The sequence below is a fragment of the Eleginops maclovinus genome, chromosome 5, assembly GCF_036324505.1.
Source record: "Eleginops maclovinus isolate JMC-PN-2008 ecotype Puerto Natales chromosome 5, JC_Emac_rtc_rv5, whole genome shotgun sequence".
Classification (NCBI taxonomy): domain Eukaryota; kingdom Metazoa; phylum Chordata; class Actinopteri; order Perciformes; family Eleginopidae; genus Eleginops; species Eleginops maclovinus.
This window is the reverse complement of record NC_086353.1, coordinates 3,237,706-3,261,730: the sequence shown is the minus strand read 5'-3', so window position 1 is coordinate 3,261,730 and position 24,025 is coordinate 3,237,706. Positions and strand designations below refer to the sequence as shown.

The 24,025-nt window shown below is 42.5% G+C and overlaps 2 protein-coding genes and 1 long non-coding RNA gene across 6 annotated transcripts in view; 2 read left to right on the top strand and 1 right to left on the bottom strand.

The window, feature by feature from the left end:
- Positions 1 to 8,721, top strand: part of ttbk1a (tau tubulin kinase 1a) — a 35,725-nt gene extending 27,004 nt beyond the window's left edge. Inside the window, exons 15-16 of the mRNA XM_063882823.1 lie at positions 5,769 to 7,183; positions 7,329 to 8,721. Of these exons, the coding sequence (XP_063738893.1) occupies positions 5,769 to 7,183; positions 7,329 to 7,731 (1,818 nt within the window). The 3' untranslated portion in view covers positions 7,732 to 8,721. The remainder of the gene's footprint in view (positions 1 to 5,768; positions 7,184 to 7,328) is intronic.
- Positions 8,722 to 9,716: 995 nt separating this feature from the next.
- pex6 (peroxisomal biogenesis factor 6) lies at positions 9,717 to 17,530 on the top strand. Of its 3 annotated transcripts, none has more exons than XM_063882832.1 (18): positions 9,717 to 10,240; positions 10,841 to 11,443; positions 11,615 to 11,784; positions 11,908 to 11,991; positions 12,099 to 12,216; positions 12,369 to 12,502; positions 12,599 to 12,704; positions 13,363 to 13,565; positions 14,296 to 14,482; positions 14,890 to 14,966; positions 15,253 to 15,370; positions 15,457 to 15,662; positions 15,873 to 15,934; positions 16,023 to 16,131; positions 16,232 to 16,348; positions 16,592 to 16,669; positions 16,993 to 17,132; positions 17,243 to 17,530. In XM_063882832.1, exons 1-18 carry the CDS (start codon positions 9,740 to 9,742, stop codon positions 17,377 to 17,379), a joined length of 3,150 nt encoding a protein of 1,049 aa, XP_063738902.1. In that variant the 5' UTR covers positions 9,717 to 9,739; the 3' UTR covers positions 17,380 to 17,530. The 3 variants fall into 3 exon arrangements, with proteins under 3 accessions (XP_063738902.1, XP_063738903.1, XP_063738901.1); XM_063882833.1 differs by having other exon boundaries at positions 10,838 to 11,443; positions 12,602 to 12,704; XM_063882831.1 differs by having other exon boundaries at positions 10,838 to 11,443.
- Positions 17,531 to 19,386: 1,856 nt separating this feature from the next.
- On the bottom strand, positions 19,387 to 23,237 carry LOC134864136 (uncharacterized). 2 transcript variants are annotated; one of them, XR_010165784.1, is made up of 3 exons: positions 23,022 to 23,237; positions 20,671 to 20,818; positions 19,387 to 19,797 (listed from the first exon to the last, which is right to left on the bottom strand). It is a non-coding gene; the product is annotated as an uncharacterized LOC134864136 (long non-coding RNA). The 2 variants fall into 2 exon arrangements; XR_010165785.1 differs by lacking the exon at positions 23,022 to 23,237 and adding an exon at positions 21,937 to 22,114.
- Between the last annotated feature and the right edge of the window lie 788 nt (positions 23,238 to 24,025).

Sequence of the window (24,025 nt, the reverse complement as noted above, 5' to 3'; positions counted from 1 at the left end):
GTGTGATTGTTGCATCTCTTCTTTGAGCAGCTGTGATTGTATTATCTTGAGATTATGACTTAATGTTCTCTTTTTTTTAAGACTAAACAAAGGGATTGGTTGATCCAGACTGAAAACAACCTTTCTTAACATCACCTCGATTGCGTGAGATTTATTTCAAGCATTCATGTTCTCAAGTCCCTCTGACTTTGCTGAACGTCTAGCGCCATCATGAGGTTGACATTATTGTTTCTGAGTGAAATATGTATCCTAAATATATGGATTGTTGGATGGATTGTGAAAAGAATTGGTTCAGAAATTCATCTTCCCCTCATTTGATGGTCATGACTTGTTGTCTAGATGACTTTAATCCATCCAATTCCTTGCCTTTTCACCAAATTCCTGCAGAACTTGTGACAAATACTGTAAGCCTTAGCTGAGCCTGGTTTTTACAACGAGCTAGCTGATTTTAGCATGCTAACAGGCCACACTCAGATGGTGAACATGGTAAAATTGAGAGATAATGAGGTGCTGAAGTCATAATCTGAAGATAACCAGCTTTCAGTAACCACAGATGGTTAAAGCTTCAGAGGGTTGTTGTAGAGATTCAATTGTTTTATGTCCCGCCTGCATCGCTCCACATTTGGATGATGTGTTTGAGTTCAATCCAGATCTTCCAGAGGATGATGTTGATCCTATACTTCATTCAGGAGGAAGGTCAAATAGAAATGTCATCAATAGTTAATGTTGGTGCAGATACATGTACTACTTGATGTAGATACACTGTCATTGTTGACTCAAAGCTCATTTGGACGGTGGTTTCTGTTTGTGTTGGTTGCTGTTTAATGGGCAGTTGTTGATGTTAATTTAAAGGCTGCTTGTCGCTGTTTTAGCCAGCTGACCTAATAAAGAGTTGTAAAGTTGACATGATGGTCAACCACAGACTGGTTGTTTCAAAAATGGCCGTGAGCTTGACCAGAAAAATACTTCACAAAGGTCTCTTATGAGGTTTTCATCGTGCTTCCTCTTCCATCACGTTTTTTCTGACCGCTGGATTTCACTGTTGCACTTTATCACTGAGTTGACCGGAGAGGCGGTCAGGCCGGGCTGAGGCTCTCACTACATGGATGCAAAACACGGATGCAATAAGTGAAATGTAAGATGTTATAGAGAGGACTTTCTGGTGGTTAACACAAATGAAACCCTCAGACTTCTCTTCCTTACAGGCAGTAATTAGTTACAGTTCATTCGTGTGAAAATCAACTTGAAGCATCGTTGAACTCCTATCCAAGGACTGTTTTAAAACATGATTATATCAAAGAGAAGTCAGACATAATAGATCTGTATTACATTTCAAGTTGATTTCCACAGAATGAGAACAATGACTGCCTGGAAGCAAGGAAATCAATCTGATAGAAGATCTTAAAATATGACGAGGAGGAATGAAAAGTAATATATGTGAAAAAAGAAACCACCACTATAAACACACAGCTGTGGAGCCGAGTGACAGCTGTCTTATTCTGCATCGCAGTGCGCCATTTTCTGCATTTCACAAGCAATTAGACAGAACAACGTTACAGTCAGTAACAAATATATCGTAAGAGCACACTAAGGCAATGTAGCCAGAGTGTGTTTCAGTGTTGACCAATTGGAAACCAGCTGGACGTGCGTTATCTGTTGGGTTTAGTGAAAGTCTGTATCTATTCTAAGTGAATTTTGTGGATTATTGTGTGAGGACAAAATGGCAAACATCCAAGAACTGCTGTGAATAGATTGAATGAGTGATCACACATACTTTGGTGCTGGTTTTAGAGGGAATCAAACCGTTTTGGGGTCACAGACATCCTAAATCTCACAATAATTTAACCCTACAAAGAGTTAGCTTTAGGTTTGTCTTTAAAAATGTGCTTTTTTTTCTAAAAGCTCAAAAAGTGCAATGTGCCCCCCGAAAACCACCCATTCTCATTGGTCTATTCTTAATCAAATCCGCTCCTAGATTGAATGGGTTCTTATTTTAGGCCATGCTCAAATTCTATTATCAAGTTTCATAAATATTAAAGTAGAGCCGGAAACATGACCTCCTTAGTTGATTTGAAATCAATGAATAGTTTGTTTTAATTAAGGTTTAAAAAGTCTGTTTAGTTGTTCAGAGCCTTTAGATTTTCTATATTTAATTGTCATTGGCTTCATTGTGTTTGCCCTTTTATGAAAAGTCTTCAAAACTAAGAACATTAAGCGTTTGTGACCAACATTGAATCTTCGGTTTGAGAAGATTTATCACACACTTTCGTCAAATTACAGAAAAAGATCTGAGAGTCTTTACTGTGACAGAAAATGGAAAATGTACCAGTTTGTCTTTAATTAAATTGTCCTTTCAAGAATCAGTGCTTGTTCCATCCTGAGAGATTGAGGCTTTAAGAAGATCTAGAAACACGTGGGGTAGTTTTTGTTGTGTATCCATTGTGATGGTAGAAAGTGTTGAGCTGTGAAACCCTGTTTGATATTCAGGCCGCTGCTAACGTCATACCAAAGCAGCGCTCTGTGGTTTGTTGCTTTGAGTGTCCTCCGGAAACGTTAAGGAGTACACTACATGAGACTAGATAGGGACGGCCATTTTGTTCAGTGAAGCGGTTGCTTTCTCAATGTGTTTAAGGGCTACATTAAGTAAATATGCACCACTTGCTGTTTCATTGAGCTTGAGGCATCAACATTAGCTCAGCCTGAGCATGTTCCTCTGTGCCGAGGCGCATCGCAGCTCCGGTCTGATGGGGAGAAACTTGAGTTTGATTTCATGCTGCTTCATGCTGATTTCAGGACGTCCCGCCTGTTTTATATTTAGCATAGCGTTACAGTACAACCACTTACAGAATGTATGAAGTGGACTAGCTGCTAACTTTATTTTGCACGTCTGCAAAATGATTCACCTACCGTACAAGATTGTCACAGATACATGTCAATGTTTTGTCCTGTGTCACCATGAGCGCAGTGCCACATTCAGTTAGAAAACAGAAGGCTTTGAGTGTGCTTATGCTGACGATACACTTTAATAAAAAAAAGATCTACAGCGTTAAAGGCGGTATGTCGTACCAAGATACTGTTTACCGACTGTCACCACTCTTTGCATGAGATCTACTGTTTGTACGACACACACCTCTGACTGTAAAATGACTAAAAACAACACTGTACTGTAATTACAACTAAAACACAGTGAATATACACCTCTGACTGAAAAACGTCTGTGATTCTTTTTGTAAATAATTCACACCGCTACTAAAGGAGATACTCACGGATCAGAGCTGACTAGCAGCAAGAGCCTTTTCTTATCATCACATCTGTAATTATGCTGTGAGATGTGAACATTTACATCCATTGTTAATGGAGGAAGTCATGCTGCATGATGCTGCTGAATTACCTTGGACTTCTATTAATACCTGGCTGTTTGAGTCTACCGATAAAAAGCTTTTGCAAACAATTTTACTTCAATTTTTTGCTGATTTAAAAATCATACTTGATGGGATAAGAATCAACAACTTCACTGCAGAGATACAGTTTCACAACCAATGTGAACCGTTTAAAGTCGACTAATTTTGGGAGAGCTACATTCTGGATCGTACTGGAGCTCTTTGCACGTCAACAATCCATTCAAAAGCATTAACATTGCAACAAAAAAAAAACACTGATTAAAAAAGATCTCAAATCGCCCAAACAAACCTGTGTAGTGCAAGTCAGAGATACGTAAAGCTGGCAGTACAAAGTGTTCTTAAAGGCTGTCCAACATGGTGCTGTTAGCATTCGCTTGTATAAGGACACCAATTATTCATTTAAAGGAGTGCAAACTTTAAATAATTGGCCAGCCTGCGAAAAATAGCCTTTTTTGGCTGAAAGAACACGCCAAATTTCATCGTGTTTGGAAAGTCATGTCCACTTAACCTCGTGTTCCAATGTTGAAAAATATATATGTTCATTTGACATCAGTTCATTTAAGCAAAACTAATTATTGAAATGTAACTCAATAAACAAAACAAACAAACCATGTACTGCAGTTATATTGATTACAAATTAAAAAGAGCTCAGATGTGACTGACATCAGTAGTAAAGCTCCGTGGTCAAACTATGAATTAGCCCCGTAAAATCAACAATTTGAAGATTTAATCAAATGCTAAAAAAACGTTTTAATCACATTGACAATTCTGCGTTTTTGAAGCCGGAGACTCTCCTCAAAACTAGGCATGGATGAGTGTGGATCTAGCTGTTAACACTGTTAAGTCCCACACACTTTTTCAGTCAGCCACAAAACATTTATATCTCATGAATCACTCGCTATACTTATAAACATGTACTAAAAAAAGACGGTATTATGCTCCTCCCACACATCCATTTTATTGCATATTTGATATGTGAGTTCTGATGTTTATGGAATAACAGGGTGATATTGTACAGATACGTGTCTATAGAGAGAACACACATTGCGTCCTTAGAGGTGAAAGCTCGTCTCCATGTTTAGTTCAACACATTTTGTTAATAAGATCAGTATGAAACTTGTGTGTCATTAGTAGTTTATTCTCAAAGGAACAGTCAGATATTTTAAGAAAGCCTACTCCCAGAATTCAGAATGTGTTTAGCCTAGCTTAGCACAAAGACTGCAAGCAGGGGGAAACTGCTAGCCTAGCTACCACCTAGCTTGTTAGCTATCAGGCTAGTTAGCAATCCATCTTGCAGTTAGCTGGGTTTATATGACTCTTTGAACGACAAATTATCTGAATGTTTCTTTTAAAGCTTTTGCAATAACAGCAGTGTGTCTGTTGTCGAGGTAAAGTGGACTGAAGAGCTCACAGTGTTTTCAGTGTGATGATCCGTGAGTGTCTTTCACTTGTACAGCACATAGGCGTTTCTTTTCTATCACTACTGTATGATTGTACAGTTCTGCTTGTATAATTTACAGGTGAAGCATGTATTTTAAACTTTTTGTAAATCCAGACGATAACTGTGTACATATATACAGAAATGTAGAAAGTAATTAGGTTTGCAGTTAATCTCTAATAGCATGATAATTAGCGGGGGTTTAGTATGTATGTACAGGCTGTACGTTAAATCTTTATGAAGGGAAACACTTGAAAATCACCTGTTATCAGACTGCGTGCTGTCTAAGGATAAACTCTGCAATGCATTTTTTTGTGCCTTTTATATCAATGTATGTAATCTAGACAATCTTGAAAAGCTTGTGTACAACCAAAATGACATTAAAATGGTTTTGGGGGCAAATACATCCGTTTTGCTGTCTTTCTTACTTGAAGCAGGTCCGTTAGCAGACCAAGGAAATTTCTACACGTTAGCTTGAAATTCAAAACATGTCCTTTCTTTTTTATGCCCTAAAGATTGTGACTTAAAAAATAATGCATGTTTGTACTAATAGAGGAAAAAGTAACAAGAATAAATTACAAAGAAATTTGATTTGAATCCCAGCAGAATGGATGAACGTTCCCTCATTACTTAGCAGGCTAAGAGCTAGCAAGCTAACTAGCGTACGTTTAAATTGTATTTAATCAATGAGGCCTAAAGATGTGGTAAGACACTGTGTTTGTGGTTGTGCATATGTTTGGAAACATGTTTTTATTTCACAACTCATATGGTTTCACTTGTAACACATGCCCATAAACTTTAAGCTGCTAAAAGGTGATGGGTGTAGTACAAATTCAATGAGTGAACTCTTTCCTACTTGTTTTAGCTACATGCTGTGTTGTTTATACTAGATTAAGTTTTAATAAAGAGTGTTGTTGTTTTGTTTCCAGGTGTTGTCGCCCACGGAGCAGAGCATCCCATCTCCGACCTCCCCGGACTATCGGACGAAGGGTCAGAGCGACGAGAAGGAGCATTTCCACATCCTTCCTCAGCTCCAGGTCAAGAGGGCCGACTTCCTCACCGTTATACTCACCGGCACTTTGCCTCAGCGCCGGAGCTTTGGCACACCAGAAGAGGAAGTCCAAGAGCCTCCGGGGCCAAGGGATGACGACGTCACAAAGAGTGAGTCGAACAGCGAGGCCAGTCAGAAGAGCACTGAACGTAGCCAGGATGCCGCGCCTTCGACACTCATGGCGGAGGACCAGAGGGGCCAAAGGGAGCATGCTTCGGCTGCTGATGCAGACCCTGACATGGAGGACGCCTCCAAAACCCTCGTCCTCTTCTCACCCGGAGACACTCGTAAGTCTCCCTCTGGTTGTGATCATGCTCTGGAGGGAGAGCTGGCCACACCCTTTGCTCTCAGTGCCGACCGCCTCCTTGTCGGGGAGGCGATTCAGCCCGAACCCTCCGAGACCGGGCGCTTGTCGCCTGCTCTTAGGTCAGACTTAAGGCCTTCCACTCCCATCGCTCCTGCATCGCCGCCCTTCACCAAAGTCGAGCGCACTTTTATCCATATTGCAGAGACATCACACCTCAATGTTATGTCTTCCAATGGTCACTCTTCCAAGGAGAGTGACCGGGAAGTCTTGGCCATCCTGAAGGCATCGGCTGTAGAGGAGGAGCAAGAGGGAGCGCCTGTGACAGAAGAGCTTCTAGACGAGGCTGTGCCCGAACAAACTACAGCGGTTGACAAACAACCCAAAACTGAAAATGGTCCGTCGCCAATCCCGGCCCAGTCTTTGGAGCCTGTCCCAGAAGCCATGTCCCTTGCTCTTACAGATCCACCACAGGAGCCTCAGAAACAGCCATCATCCAGTGAAGAACCTGCCAAGCTTCAGTCAACTGGATCAGAACTACTGCTTGCCACAAAACCAAGAATCAAAAGCCGAATTCCAATACTTATATCGGAAGAAGACTCAGGCTCAGAGCAGTCCTCCTCCCTCTCAGCTCGGGCTCGGCTGCAGCAGCGGGCACGGCAGCTGGACTTGGCCCGAATGCTGGTCCAAAAGCAACAGGGTCGCTGGATGAGGAGGCGGATGCTGTCCGGGACGTCATCGTCCTTGTCATCTGGGGACGATGAGCGCAGGAGGGTTTCTGAGACTCTGTCGACCGCCGGCTCAGAGGAGGACACGCATACGTCGGACGAGTCCAAGAGGAGCTCCCGTCTCAAAACTACCGAAGAGCAAGGCTCGAAGGAGTGCAGGAGCAGGATCCCCAGACCTGTTACCCCTGTAAAGAAGCCGTCATCCGTTTGCCTCGCTGCTCCTTCTCCTCTCTCCTTACCAGACTCCAGCACCACCAAAGGGTATGATTCTGGTTTTCCTTCTTAGGGGATACAAGTTTTGATTACATTTTTCTGAAGGTTTGAAGGAGCATTACATTATTCTACATCTGAATCTGAATACACCTTGAAATAACATGTTCAATGTTCTGTTACTGTATCTCCACAGGAATCAGAAAATTGGACTAAGCACTGTCAGCACTCAAAGGAAATCCAAACCCATGTCGCCCAGGTCGTCCTCGTTGTGTCCCCGTCCGTCTGCAGGCCAGTCCGGCAGCCCTCGGATGCCCCTCCGAGTCCTGTTCGGCACCCGACGCAGCCTTAGCTCCAACCACTGCAGGACTGACAGCCCTTCCCCTCAGAGAGTATGTCCGTCCAGGCAGCCCCTCTCGGTGCGAGCCCCGACCGTCCCCGTGCTCCCGCCCAGGACTACAACCACCATGCGGCGCAGCGTCTCGCAGGAAGCCACCGCCCAGACCTCCTCCTCCGGCAGCGCGCCCGCCAGGACCAGGCCGAAACCAACCACCAAGGGAAAGCCTAACGCCAGGGAGAAGGTGGTGCCCGCTAGATAATACAAAGAGACTCACAGCTGAAACATGTTTGTGTATAATCAGTCTTCGGACAAGCTACGCCTCAAAGGTTCTCACCTGACTCCATCGTAGACTGTGATGCTACAATCACCTACCTTCAATTCATTTAACATACACTTTTTTTCCAAGGACAGCTTACTGAACTATCTTCATGGGCTTCCAGTAATCTTCACTAACTGTTGTACAGGAGCGTGGCTGCCATGGTGCTATGGATATGTCTTATGCTCCCTTGTTCAAAACCCTGATTTAACTGGTTTCTGGAGCTGGGAATCATCGCCTCCCAACAGGACCAGTTTCAGAAACTCTTCACCTTACACAGCACTCCCAGCTTGTCCACGGCTATACTACTCTTCTATTGACAGTACCCTGCTTGGTTCACATTGCATGGTGAAGTATATCACAAATACATTCAATCTGTAGACGGAAAACGAAAATGTGTACCCTTAAACTATTTGATATAGTGCTCCCCTTCCTATTTGGATAAACTGGCAAAAAAAGAGACCAAATTGGACTGGTTTGAATGCCTAAATAATGTTAATGTGATTATAGATTCGTAAATATATCCTGTACTCATTATGGTCTTGGATAAAGAGAAGAGTTTGATGTGAACACAAAATAAATAGCTCTGCCGCTCGCCTCCTCCTCATGGTGTGACAATGGGCATGCTTTAATCATTCTATTTTCTGGGTGTTTTTATTTTTATTTATGCTCTGAATTGTATATAATAGAATCATTTCCCATAAAGACATCTTTATTTTTTATCTTGCCAAGCAAAGTGTACATTTCAAGTCTTTAAACCTTCTGTTCCAATGTGTTGGCACTATGCCTGTTTTTTACGCATGAGAAAAACAGGGTTAACCATGAGAGGAAATTATACCTGCTTGGATTCTGCTGACAGTGCAAAGGTTTGATGGATGTTGGAGCCCATGTTGTGTTTGTACGGGTTGAAGGACACTGAGCTGTGAAGTAAAGTCTTGGTCACGTGGATGGACGGGTGTCTTGTCATTCTTTCTCCCTACATTGCACACACCCACACACACACATCCCAATGTTAGGTCTCTGCCATCATCATTTAACTGACCACACATCAGTTTGTAATTTGTCTCCAATTTTAAAGATGAATGAACAAAAACACTGTTGGTGTCAGTTCAGCAAATGTCCATGAATTTCCTGTTACATCAAGTGTTTGCTTAAGGTGGGTAGATGTTATGTGGTGCTTTATTAAGTGTTTAACTAAAGGCATTGGGCATTGCATTTCCATATTGTTCTATTATTTTTTTACTGCACTGGGTTGCCCTGCCTCCTTCTACATTTTAGGATCTACTTCTACTCCACTACATTTTCAAGGCAATCAACATATAAAGGTTGTGATATGCTAAGTAGCAATTTGTAATCAGCTGTTACTTGGTACTGGTGAAGGTTACACATAAATCTATAGAAAAATGTGAGCTAGTAATATGGTTTTCATTTTTATGAAAAAAGCCATTTTGCATAATGATTAATGCTTGCTTTTACTTTTTCTACTCAAGTATAGTTTCATGTTTATAATTCCTTAAATGCAGGCCAATAATGTAATTAAAGAGTAGCTGTTCATCCAGGCCCAGTGTAATAATAATACAGCAACATATCAGTGTCACTACCTTTGACCATACACATAACTGTAATTTGTTTATTAATAAAAATAATACTATTAATAAAATAGATGTATTTATTTATATTTTATACATTTTATTATTCATTTAATACATTTTAAGTAGTTATTTATTTTATTATATTATCGATATTAGTTTATACAAATACTAATAACATAAAGACACAATTATTAATAAAATATATGTATTTATTTATTTTATTTCATGTTTATAATATCATTTATGTATAATATATATTTTTTAATAGTGGTATGTAGTCTACCCTATTCGTCCACCTGGGGGCAGTAAGTGATCCTCTCAAACCCATGAAGAAGAAGCAGTGATGACGCAGGTCCAACATGGCGCTGCAGGTGGAGTTGAGTTGTTTGAAAACTTTCCCCTCTCACCTGAGTCCTCTGGATGTTTTGATTTTCAAATCTCATCTGGAGTCAATCTTCCAGAATGACAGCGACCCACCGACCGTCCTCTTCACCCCGCAGCCGCCTCAGGGCTCCGGGAGGCCGGGCATTTTACTGCGCCTTTACCCGACCACCGAGGATGAGACTGCTGGGTCCCCCAGACCCGAGTTCGAGACCCGGGTCCGGCTCTTCACCAGCCGCCTCTTCCTGCAACACCACGGGCTCCAGAGGACCGGGAGCACGGGGACAGTCCGGGCTCTGGAGCCGGTTCCTCTGGACAGAGTGGTGCTGGGAGCCCGCAGCAGACAGAGTCTCCTCTGGGCAGGGGGAGAGAGGTTTACAGAGGGGCTACTGGAGCTCTGCAGCCCGGGACAGTGGCTGCTGGTCCGGCAGGGAGACCCACTGCTGCTGCCCCGACATCTGGAAGAAGATCCAGGACAGGTGAGACTCAGGAACAGGTTACCTCATTTTTGACTAAAACTAAATGTTTGCTTCATGTACACGACGGTATCTCACATAAGAGGATTGGGGCCGCATGAGACCTTTTTTTGCCATGTGAAACTAAAACTAAAAGAAAATGTTGATATTGACTTTGTTCTGAAGTCAGGTTTCAGAGTTTAAAGTCAGAATTGTTCCCCAAAAAATCAGAAAAAATAAAATTTCTCAGAAAAAACAAACATTTTGTTTTCTCACTAAAATGTCTAAAAAAGAAAATTTAAATATAAGGAAATACATGAAACTTTAACCTATTTCTGATTTAAATAATGAGATGCCATTGTTCCTGAATATAGTTTTTTAAATTAGGTTAATTTAAAGTTCTATAAATGTATATTATACAACAATTTTTTACACTCTTTGACTATAATTTGTACTTATTCTTAACCAGACACCAGTTGTTAACTAGAGGATAGTTTAATATCTTTAAATGTATTTATTTTTTAATTGCATTTATTAATTTCATTCTAAACATGCAGTTCATCCTGAAAACAGAACAGCTGTTTTAATGAATAGTTTTGATTTTTTTTCACTCTTCCATAGCAGATGGAGCTGCTGGTGTTGGAGTGCAGTCCTGTCACACAGGGACGGATCACGGCCGACACCTCTCTGGTTCTGACTGACTGCTGGGACCCAGTGGACACCCCTTCAGCCCCCCCACCCTGCAGACCCCTCAGACTGTGTGTGTCGGACTTCGCTCATTACGCAGACGGCCTCGGAGGCGGTCTATCTCTCCTGGACAACAGGAGGCTGCTGGGCTCGGGGTTCTCGGGCGTCCTGCAGGCGCTGGAGTGCAGGTTGGACGTCCGGGTGGTGGACACTCAGCGATGGATCGGGGTCAAAGGTCAGCAGGGGGCCGCCGTGGACGTGGACAGCTGTGTGTTTGTGAGCAAGCAGCTGCTCCTCAGGCTGGGGCTGTTTAACCAGGAGTGGGTGAAGCTGTCGAGGCCGGGCGGATCCTGCAGAGCTCAGGCTGATGGGAGGGGGGGCGTTTGCAGACAGCGGCTGGTCTCTGTCGTGGTGGTGGATCCATCCAAGAGTCCAGACCTGCAGAACCAGGAGGAAGTGGGTTTCATATCAGCAACTCTGTGGTTCAACATGACTGAAGGAGACGTGATCCCCTCAGGCAGCTGCACTCTGAGGATGAAGGTGATTCAACCAGGCTTAACAATCTTTATTACGTTTATCCAAAAAGCAATATCAACTAGTTCCATATTTAAATTGCGTGAGGCGCAACATTTGCTAAAGACGTACTATTTTAAAATGTTTGTCAATTACAAGTTAAAATTCCACTTTTAATAATCTGTCCTGTCCTCTCAGAGGTGGAGACCCTCTCCTCCTGCGCCCGGCGGCCCTCACTCTGACAGTTTCTGTCGCTCAGCTTCTCCTGCGGTCGCCAGCGAGCTTCACATCCAGCCGGTGGTTTCCCCGCTGTACAACAGCCTCAGCTGCTACGACACCGTGCTGTCAGAACACTTCAGCACACCCAGGTCAGCATGACGGTAGTGGTATTTGTATAAACTAAATAGTGATAATTATGATTATTAGAGGATGCTTTTTATGCACTTCTTCCCCTCTGTGTGTCCTCTCTCTCTCTCTCTCTCTCTCTGCAGGCTGGTTTCAGAGGGAGACATCCTCACCATTCCATCTGAAAATCATCCAGACCTTCTAGAGAACAACTCAGAGGGAATACACAGGTACTGAACATCCATGAAAATTGAATTTGAATTTTCATAAGTTATTTGAATTCTCGTTTTTTAACTGTTGATGAATTGACCTAAGTGCCTGCTTTTACCTCCATCAGGAGTCCGGTGCTGTACTTCAGAGTGCAGAAGGTGTGTCCGTCTGCAGAGAGAGAAGAAGAAGATGAAGAGGGGCGAGATGCTCTCCTGGCTGACAGACAACACACCTCTCTCTACATGGTGACTTTTGCCTCCTGTCAGTGTGTGTGGTTACGGTTCAATAGTCTTTTTTGCTCAGAAAGGTTCCTTACTTACTAGTGATGTCATAAGGGAATACAATAAAAAGCATAGTATGGCCCCTTTAACAGCTGTGTCTGTGTGTGTGTCCTCAGCGAGGGTCCACCTGCAGCGCTGTCCCCCCCCTCTCTGTGGAGGGTTCCTCTCTGTGGAGCAGCCTCTCTCCTCCGGGCCTCCTCAAGACGGTGGAGCTCCTCAGCAGCATCATCCTCCCTCACCTGCACCACAGGTACCTGTCTGCCTGCAGCTCTGACAGGAGTGTGATAGAGAGAGAGGCATGATGGGACATGTAGTCATGTAATGACACTGTTCTGTGTGTTTGTAGCAGCTCTCTGTCCGGCTGCACCGTCCTCCTTCACGGTCCGTCAGGCAGTGGGAAAATGACAGCGGTCGGCGCAGCGAGTCGGAGACTGAACCTCCACCTGCTGAAGGTACGACAGGCTCTTCCTCCTCCTCTCTCCTTGTCTCCATTAACACTTCCTGACCCTCAAAGACCAAAACAGTTAACTTATTGAACATTATGAACAGTAAAAATGGTAATATTATTAAAGGCAGGAAGTCACTGCACCTATTAAATAATACAGCACATTTATTCTAATCCGATTATTACAACATTTCCAGTCTTTTGAAGAGTAATGTATTCATAAATACAATATTTTTGATAGGAAATGTTTCACTATAACAATTGTTTTTATTGCAAAAATGTACAGAAGAGCATTATGATATTGTATTTGGTATATTGTATTATAGTACGTAAAAGTTTTTACCTTAATATACTATAATCTTTGACTAAATGCGCATACTTATATTCAAACAAAGTGTCTCAAAGTGTTTGCTGTAAGGAATGTTGTTTTTAAATATTGATTATATATTCATGGATTATTAAATATATACAATTATTAAATGTATAAAATTAGCTACTCATAAATATATGTTTATCATTAATCATCTGTCTAATGATAGCATATCTACATTGAGAAACAGCTGGATTTTCAAAATAAAAGCACTTACCTTAACATTTTCCTCACTGTAAGTTTGACAGCTGTCACACGTTGTTATGGTTACACTTCCTGTTGTTCCTGTGTGCAGGTGGACTGTGTGAGTGTGTGTGCGGACACTCCTGCAGCCTCGGAGGTGAAGCTGAGCTCGGTGTTCCAGCGGGCTGAGGCCATGCAGCCGTGCGTCCTGCTGCTCAGGAACCTGCAGATCCTGCTCCGAGCCAGAGGAGGCGGCGAGGAGGACGGCCGAGTGCAGGCTGCGCTGTGCCAGCTGCTCCACAGCGCCCCCACCAGGTCACTGACTTTAACCCTTTAATGCTGCAGGTGGAGGCTGTAGAAACTTTTTAACACGTTCCTCACAGCTGATAGAGGCCCTATCACATTAAGGCCTTCTTCTTCAGCAGTATTAGGATGTTGAACTCTTAGAACAAGTGTCTCTATTTTACAGAGAGGTTTCAGGGATTCAAATATTTAGCAAAGTGTTATATCTCACATGTTTGGAAATGTGCACCGACTGTAAACTGTGTCTATGTCCGCTGAGTCCAGGGCAGGCTAACACTAAATTAGCGATGGTAAAAGTGGGGCTCGTATGTGGTGCTGGTTTGTAGGATTAGAGATGCATGATAAGCCTCTTAATTGTGACATAGCAACTGTCTGCTTTGCAATTGTCTGGATTAGCTGTGTGTGCTAATGTTTGAGGCAAGAGCCCAAGAAAAAACATTTGCTCTGTCACCAAGCATAATTTTGTTATGTAGAGGAATATACTGATGAACTGAAGTCTTTAGGGGAAAAGAGGACACATAAAAGGTAGAAGTAAAGAATAAAGGCTAAAGAAAATGTTATATTATTTGTTGGGAGATCCTGTCTTGAATCCAGAGCTGTCTCACGAAAGTTGACTTGAAGGACCCCAAAAAAACATTTTTGTAGTCTTTATTTATTTAAATGAATGCAGTACATGACTTCTAGTATTTCTCTGAGGTCTTGTTTTGTAACCTGTGTGACTGTGCTTGCCTCTGTGCCTCAGTGTGGTGGTGGTGGCGACGCTCTGCCGGCCTCGGGAGGTGTCTGCAGGTGTCATGTCAGCGTTTGTCCACCAGGTGGCGGTAGAGAGTCCCACCGAGGAGCAGCGGCGCGCCATGCTACTCAGCCTGAGCCGAGACCTTCCTCTGGGGAGGGATGTCAACCTGGAGAGACTCTCCAAACTCACTGCGGTGCGTCATAGTCAGGACTCACGGCACAGCTGAGAAACATTTGAATAATGTATGTATTCGTAGTGCAGGATAAGCACAGGGTATGGTCCTTCCAGTGGATTATAACCTGAAAAACAGTAAAAACATCCTAAATTATACCAGATTTTACTTTGATTTTAGTCTGACTCAACTGGATTTGCAACTCTGATTTGCTCCCAACATGAAATGGCTTCTTCCTCAGCCAATTCTTCTTCCTTCCACCCCCAAGTTTCATTAAAATCAGGCCTTTCTGTTATCAGACGAGCCATAAAACCAAACACCAGAGGATCTGTGTGCAGAGGATATTTTTATTTAGTCTTAATGTGAAACCCTGTGTGTGAGTGTGTTCTTCATTAATGTTTCCTCCTCCTCCTCCCCCTCCTCCTCAGGGGTTTGTGTTGGGGGATCTGAGTGCTCTGCTTGTTGAGGTGGGGCGAGCGGCCTGCAGGAGGCTCCTTCAGACCTGGTGAGACTCAAGATAAAGAGTTGTTTGTTAAGCTGTTGGGATGAATTAAATGTTGTTAAACTCTGGGACTGCAGATGGAAAAAGCTATGAGCTAAATCTGGTATAAATGATGTCCTCTCTTTGTGAGAAGATTTGTTTTAATTGGAAAATATGTCCCTGTCTTCTGCAGGGCATCTTTAACATGCAACGTGTTCAGTTCAGTTTGGAGCAAGACAGATAGTTTGTGTGCAAGAATTAAATAATTGAATGCTTAAAACAAGCAGGTTAACCCTTTATTGTCCTCCAGTCGGGGCAGACAGGAGGAGGATCTGTGCTCCAGTGGAGTCACCATCCTGAACCAGGACTTCACCTCCGCCCTGGAGACCCTGCAGGACGCCCAGTCCACAGCCATCGGAGCCCCCAAGGTGACACGAAAAGGCTTTAGATAAATAAATGAAGCAGGAAGATGTTGTGTGATTTCCTCTAAACCCGCTACTGCTGTGTGTGACAGATCCCTGATGTGCGCTGGGAGGACGTTGGAGGTCTGCAGCAGGTGAAGAAGGAGATCCTGGACACGGTGCAGCTTCCTCTGCAGCGTCCGGAGCTCATGTCTCTGGGTCTGAACCGGACCGGGGTACTGCTGTACGGACCTCCAGGGACCGGGAAAACCCTGCTGGCCAAAGCCGTGGCTACTGAGTGCTCCATGACCTTCCTCAGGTAGAAAACACTCTGGGGCTGGAACATTTTTCTCCCACTATTTGTCAGAATTGAAGTATCTCTTTTTTTGTAAAGCACTTTGATCCGCCTCATTTTGAAATGGGCTAAATTAATAAAGTTGCCTGGCCTGTATTTTGTAAATGTTGCTTAGAGAGTATCCAGAGAGATGATTAAAGTGCTCTGCTAACATCTGTAGTGTGTGTGTTTCAGTGTGAAAGGTCCAGAGCTCATCAACATGTACGTGGGTCAGAGTGAAGAGAACATCAGAGAAGGTCTGTTTCACTAAAAGAGCATTCTGGTGTTTTTCCACTTGTACTTACGAAGTAAATGTCAGAGATTAATGAACGCGTGTGTGTTCAGTGTTCCTCAGGGCCCGATCTGCAGCTCCCTGTGTGATCTTCTTCGATGAGCTGGACTCTCTGGCTCCCAGCAGGGGACGCAGTGGAGACTCTGGAGGGGTGATGGACAGGTGAGTGTTTACCTGGGTGGATTCATATTGTGCCGCCTGCTTCTGCTTCTATAAACTGTGTTGCTGCAAATATTAGAGTCTGTTTGAATCTCTCGTACAGAGTGGTGTCTCAGCTGCTGGCCGAGCTCGACGCCCTGCAGTCGTCTGTCGGGGTTTTTGTGATTGGAGCAACGAACCGTCCAGATCTGCTCGACCAATCACTGTTGAGGCCCGGGAGGTCAGAGGTCACACACACAAAAAACCCTTTGTATAATATTTACTAGTCTGGAAGCGAAGAGCATAAAACTAACGTAAACCTTGGAATAAACATGTGGTTTCCCACTTAATTGATGATAAAATCCCATCAAAGCCCGGCATATTTAATCATATTTGACTTACAAAGAATCATTTGAACTCACGAGACAGTTGCGTCTTTTCAAACTACCTCTTTGAAATGTTAAAGGCTTTGTGTCTTCTGCAGGTTTGATAAACTGGTTTATGTTGGAATCAACGAGGACCGAGGATCTCAGCTGCAGGTTCTCCAGGCCATCCTCAGAAAGTAAGAACATCTTGATTCTTTTTTTCCTCAATTACACAAACTGTCAAGGATTTCATGGACCTGTGGGTACCATTTATAAAGAGATTATTAAATATACACAGCCATCATGACATTATGTGTGCAGGTGAGAATTAACATATATTAGGATGAGACGGAAAATACTAATTCAGTATAAAAAGTACAAAACTTCCATTCATTTTATTTATTTATTTACAAAAAAACTGTGCAAAAATCTCCCTCCATTCGCAAAAAATATATTTAACAGGACAGACAGTGACATGGAGTTTGGGGAGATTTGTGTCCCTAATAAATGTTGTGTTCAGGTTCCAGGTGGACTCTGCTGTGGACCTGCAGCAGGTGGTGGATCGCTGCCCCGATCACATGACCGGCGCTGACCTGTACGCTCTCTGTTCGGACGCCATGACGGCCGCCATCAAGAGGAAGATCTCTCTCATCGACGAGGGTATGAAAACACAAACACCACGTCCACATTTGTAAGCATCAGTCCTGTGCGTCTGTCACCACAGTTTGTCTTTCCTTTCAACAGTTTTTTCTCTCCTGTCTGTCCCTTAGGTCTGGACTCAGAAGACTCTCCTGTCCTCGTCTCCGTTGAGGATTTCTCTTCAGCGTTGGAGAACTTCAAGCCGTCAGTGTCAGAGGAGGAGCTGCTGAGATACAGAAACATCCAACAGAAACTCACCGCCAAGTAGAAAGTGATGGTGTTAACTCTCCAGCAGAGTAGAACGTCTCATTTAAAATACCATCACACCTGTAATACCAACATGTAATATACTGTAAATGATGTAAAGTTAATTTATTTAATTGTGAAATGTGATTAATAAATACAGAAGTTAATTTTGATGATGCATTTCAGTTTTTTTCACACAACAGGGATAGCATTAGCAGTGAGCTCTTACCTGCTTTATGTTAATAGGTAGCTGATAGCTAACAAGGTAGCTGGACAATGCAGATTCTCTAAATAAGTTACAAGAACTTTAGTTAAACAATCTTTGTAGAAAAACTCTCTTCTCAAAGGATAAAAGCAACACATCTGCTCCTCAACATGGCAGAGTAGAGACAAAATAGAGAAATATGCATACAACTACGTGGGTAAAGATATCCAGAACCTTCTTAATGTTCTGGGGGATCTTCTTCTATCAATACTAAAGCAATACATATATTCAGTGACACTTAATATTAAGTCAGTAGTTTATTTTTGAATATCTCTGGCTAACAAAGACAAACCTTGGAATAGAGATGAATCCGATCAATTGAAATGTTTACTGTTATAGTGTTACTATGTTAGAATCAGCTGGATTTGTTATTTGTTTTAAAGTGAATCTACATAGCTAAGTGACTATTACTACTACCTATGACTGCCATAAAGCTACCATGACAAAACCAGATGAACGCCTCACAGAGCGAGGATCTGGAGATGTTTAAAACAGAAAGAGGAAAGAGGATTGCCATTCTCACTGGTCAGATACACTCAGTGTTAGTGATGGTACAATAACAACAGAAAAGTCCACAGTAGCTGATTGTATAATTCCAAAATGACTTGATTGAAACACTCAGGTGGTGCTGAACAAAAGGAGACTGAAGGCTTTACTTGGTCAAAAGAAAAATGCGTTTCCATTTTATTAAATGCTTCAAATATCAAACTAGTTTTAAGCACACCATTAAGCCCCAGTTCTTTATAAGGATGTTCCCATTGATTTGTGACTTTCCAGTATCTGATATGGTGATATATAACTAGGACCGCTCTCAACCAAACAATTGTCAAATACTAGTAAAAGGACATTCTTGGCTGGATGCCATTTCAATTTCCCGACATTTTTCTGCAATTGTAGCTGCTGAAAATTCCATTTCCTGAGGCTTCTAAGAAAATATTATCTATTTGGCTAAGCGAGGTTCAAACATCCCACATGAAGCTGACTTCTCCAGAGCCTCCGTTGTTTCAGCCGGCTGCGTGGCTATGACAGTGTACTGACACACGCACACAAATTAAGCGGTTGCTCCAAAACTTATTCTACCCACTTTATAAAAAAAAAACACATTTAGTTTTGTGTAATACCTAAAAGTTCCAGTCTGCACGTGTGTCCTATAAGTCAATTCACTTTCCTCCAGTGGAAGTCCTGCAACAGCAAAATACTGCTTTTTTAAAGCCTTGATTCGTGCGATTAGCAACTTGTTTTCTAATTGCAGTTTCTGAATTTCTACATTACAAATGTCAATACCAGCACGGATTGAATGATAAAACGTCCACATTTTGTGAAGTTTGTCATGTTATGCTTTCATATTGTTTGAAAGTCATGGCTGTATAAGAACTGGATAAGATAGTGCCGAATTAACTTTACCTGGCACGTACACCAAATGTGTTTGATAGCTTCCACTTTTGGTGAAATTAGGTCCTGCTGTCCCTACCCTCAAGTTCTCGCTCTGCCTGGAGACTTTATGTCGAGAAGACTTGAAAGATTTTAAAATAGTTTCTCTTTGCTTGTTGAACGTTTTGCAAAGATAAAACCTCTGGATGGAAAAATCCATAATAGAAAGAGTCTTAAATGACCTTGTTTGCAATTCAAGATGTCAGTACCACAGATGGCCAGTGGGAAAATTTGGTTGAGAGACGGTGCAATATCCAGTTCTCATCATACATCTATAGTCAAAGTTAAAGCTTCTTTAGTTATTATCTGACTGAAGAATGTGAGGCAGCAGAGGGCATCTCGTCAGAGTTTAATCAGCATCAGGTTTGGACTTTTTCTGAGATTAAAACACGTGGACCTGGAAACCTGAAACAGGCTGAACTAAGAACACAGGGACAGTTTGTCTTTGGATAGGAATGAAGTACAAGCTACAGTCATTACAGTCTAATGAGCCAAAACAGATGCATATTTTAATAGGGGGGTGAAGTTGTAGTCCAGGTTGTGGGTGTAATCCTGATTAATCTGGAGGTCTCAATCTCTGTGGTTCGTCCTCTTGCTTCACTCTGTTTTGTGATCCCTGGATTATAGTTCGTTGCTGGGGCAAAGATCCAACACACTGGTCTTCCTCTTCTTTGTCTTCCATATCTAACGAGCAGATCCTGTCCTCGAGGGTCTCAAGTGAAGTGGGGCATCCGACTGCAGGTTCTGGAAGAGAGGGAACGTTGGGTTTTGGATGGACCACAAGAGGGTTAGTCTTTTTCACTTAGACTGTTTTCTTTGTTTACTTTTACTGAAACCGAGAAAAGAAGCAGACGGACAAAAAAAAAATGTATGGGAAAAGATTAACTTCTTTGGGAAATGTTCATGATTTTCACCACAAGCTGAACACAAAACCCCATGAAAAGCACAGATGAAAACTCAACTCTCCTAGCTGATTGTGCTGTGAGGTCATGCTAAGGCAACTAAACACTGTTACATTTCAGTACAGATGTTGGTCAATGCATCCTGTCTCATGTTTCAAGCCATTATTAGGCACCCTAACCCGGTCAAACCCATCATTTTAGTAGACTAGCCTGAATACCAAACAAACCTACTTGATGTTTTGGAGTGAAACTAAATGAAAGCAGTACCTACATTCTACCTCAGGGTTGTGTTCATATCTTGTATTGTTGTCTGCGTACTGCCGCCCCATTTAAAGATGAGGTATGCCACTACGAGCAGAGAATTCATACCGATATAACTAAGCAATATGTCTCCTCTGAATCCCACTGAACTCATTGACATCACTCCAGTAAGGATTGAATCAAATAAAGGACCACCTTCTTCCAAAGCAATTTCTAGAAAACAAATATTTAAGTCTTAATGATGGTCCAAAGGTACACAGGTATTTTTGCAGATTTTTCTATGCTTTTACAAAGCCAAACCCTTCCCCTCATTATTGAAACCTAGATGAACATTTTCAGAGACTCAAAAGGTGCCAGAGTGAACTCTGAAGGTCACAGCTTCGGTAAACGCCTTCCTGTGTTGTTGTTGATGATGGGGTTCAGCATTCCTCCATGCAACATAAGCCATATTTACCGCTTACGTGGCCTTTGCTACTTTTGTGCGCTTCATCCTTTTCCTCCTCATGAGGGTCACCTGAGGCCTCTTCAACCCTGCGATGAGCAGCAGCAACCTGGGCCGCGACTTGGTGAGCCAGCTTCTCAGTAGCGTCCCCTTGGGAAACCTGTATGAACAACAGAAATCCTGTAAAGCCGGGATATCCACAGAACCAGGAGGATTCAATACTCTCTGCTCACTAGTTATTCACCATAAAGACAACATAGAGTGGTGCAGGGATAATAACATTTCGTAGGCCAACTGGAGAAGTTAGCATCACGCTGGTTCCCTAAAAGGAAAAGCCGATTGGATTTTTCTTTTGCATATTTGATTATTGCATTTTAATTTGTCCAAAACTTTAGTTTGTGGATTTGTTTTAGACCAAGTACCTGCTCTGACATTCGCATTAGCCTAGCTAGGCCTTCTTGTGATTGCTACTTAGCTAAAGTTAGCACGCAAAGATGCTAAACCAAGACTATGGCGAACATAGGATGATTAACATTATGCAATTATACACGTATATGAATAAAACCTACTAAAAACATAACGTAAGTTAACAGTCTTAAGCCTTAATTCAATGTTTCACGTGAATTACAGAATCAATGAACTCCATCTTGTGCTTCTTAACAAAACAAACAGCAGGAAAAGCTGATTTTCAAACAAGCACAACAACAACAACAACAACAACAACAACAAGCTTCTCTGCTGCCAGTAGATCCAACAAACGTCAACAAACTCTACCAGAAGCTTAAGTCTGTTCACTGAAGCTAAAGGGAGACAATACGTGAACTCAACAAAACAGGCCAAAGCCGGAACAGAGGAAGGTAAACACCAGCTAGGTGACGGCTGTGACACCCATACAGCAGCTCTGGATCACAACCCTAACCCTAACCAAATCTGGAACCTTCAAATATTTGGCTATTTTTTGAGTAGAAATAATTTTTTTCCTTTTTGATTGACTTACTAAATGACTGATTTACAAATGTAGTATATTTTACAACAAATAAATGATGTCTCAGAGCAACAACAGGAAATGCTGATTTTTACATTTGGATCATACAAACCGAAATACTCTAAATTAAAACCCATCGTGACGTTCTGTCGCGTCACTACGGCTGTCATCTTTGAACTCTGAACCCGTGATTCCACGCCTTATGACCGAAGATCCTTCTGACCAATCACATCAACTCCACACGCTCTTTTTGTTTTATTCCGATGAGCCCGGATTAGAAAGCAGGACAGTACCTCAACCAGTAACACCCCTCACCGAAGCACCATAGCCAAAGCGTTCAGCCTCCTTCAGAAACTTCACATTCTCCACAAACAGCCTTTTAAATAAAATAAAAGCCGGTTGCTGCAGCAGCTGCGACCTTTGTGTTTTTATAGGAGCTGAGACCTGCTGAGCACGATGGAAAAAACCTTTGTGCTGTTCGAGCACACTGAAACCCGCCAGAGAGAAATCTAGCAACGTGTAGACGTGCACCGGCCTTGCTGACGCCATTGTTGTCGCCTGCGGGGCTTGATGTTAAATGTACCGAGGGGAATATTGTTTGTGTAGCTGACGCTGCCAACCCCCCCACACTACCCCCCCCCTTTCTCCCTCATCCTGTTCCTAATCCTCATGTGATTGTCTCCAGTGGCTTTGTCTTCTCCTCAACTTCTCCTGGAGGTTTCAAGTGCATCTTCACGTTAAATTGACTTGTTTTTCTCCCTGTGAGCGGCCATCTTTAAATCCTCTTCAGGTTTGGGTTTCTCTGGCGTCCTGTTGACCTCTTTTTGACCTTTCACACTTAGGCTTGCTTTTTTTTAGTTTAGAATTTTCTTTTTGTTCTGGTCCTTGCTTTCCATGGTAGTTTCCTTTTTAAGAAATATTCTCCTTTGAATAAAAGCAGTACCTTACCTTCTCATCAAGAACCACAACATCCTACTTTCCTGTTCTACACAATGATGTTTGTCATGTCAAGTTCTCTACGCTATCCTCCTCCACAGCGGCCATCTTTGTTTCTTTCTGTTACTGACCGGTCGCCGACGTCCTTAGAGTCAGAGGAACCTGGTAACTTTGACATTGTCCTCGTCCGTCCGGCCTGTAGCAGCTACAGCGAGCGGCGCTCACTCTTAATATCTGACCTAACAAACAAGCTGGCAGATCATCATCAGCAACGTCACAATCGTCCCTTCCGTCCGCTTCAGCAGGCAAAGAACCATTCATCCCAAAACTTAGTAATCCAAATAACACTTTGATCTCAAACATCAGAGAATAGAGGCACTACTAAGTTGTTTTTCAGAGCCGAAGAGAAACTTCAACACCACCGACAAACCAAAACACTTGCCTTAAATTCATCAAGAGTCCAGGTTGTCACTGTGAGGCTCTAAAAAAAATATGCAGTGAACACCTTTAGAAAGTTTCAACATGGAGTCCCAGTCGATGTTATCCACACCCCCGCTCTCCATCACCTCGGCTCACAACTTAGCAGTCCTCTACCTCCACTCCCTACCTCTGCACAAGGAGCACAACAGAAAGCAGTCCTTACCAATTGACCCCACACATTTGTTAGGTTATGCCCCCGGCGTCCCTGCAGAGGCACATATATGATCCCCGCTGCAGTTTTTTCCTCTCGCACTAGAAGCTTCAGCCCGGAGGCAAAAACAAATCTGCTAAATAATAGGAGGCCATGCAGCGGCCGGGTGGGGCCTTTAAAAAAGGAGGGTCCACTCAGCACTTCTCTCTGCGAACGGCAACGGGTGATCCCAGCACGCGCAGCCAATCAGGGAGCAGACTGCACCTGTTGCCATGACGCCAGGCACTGACCGGTATAAAAAGGAGGTGGTGGTGATGGTTAAGGTGGTGGGGGGGGGTGGAAGATGTTAGAAGAAGTTTTGCTTCAACTACTCTTTCACCACAATTTCGCTTCCTTGAACAACCTCTGAGAAAGTTTAGTCTTCTATACGTTTCCAAATATCGAACCTTTTTTCACTCTTGCTTATTCTTTTATTTGACTCCTTCAGTTAACTTATTTATAAATGTGGAAGAATTCATCAATAAAATGACAAAACTAATAACTTGAAGTCTAAATACCTACAGTAAAGTATTTTTTGAAAAGTACAACTTCAGGGACTTTACTCCAGTTTACTTCTTTGACTTTATTCTCACATTTCTGGGAATTACTAGTTTAATGTAGTCCACTATTTTGTTAGTGATTATAATTAAACTCATTTATTTTGTTTACTTCACTTACTTGTTAATGTACAGGTTCAGCCTATCAATACAAAATATAATCAATAAATGAAATATAAGATACATTTCTCCGCATGAATGCAGAAGATCTTTATTGCC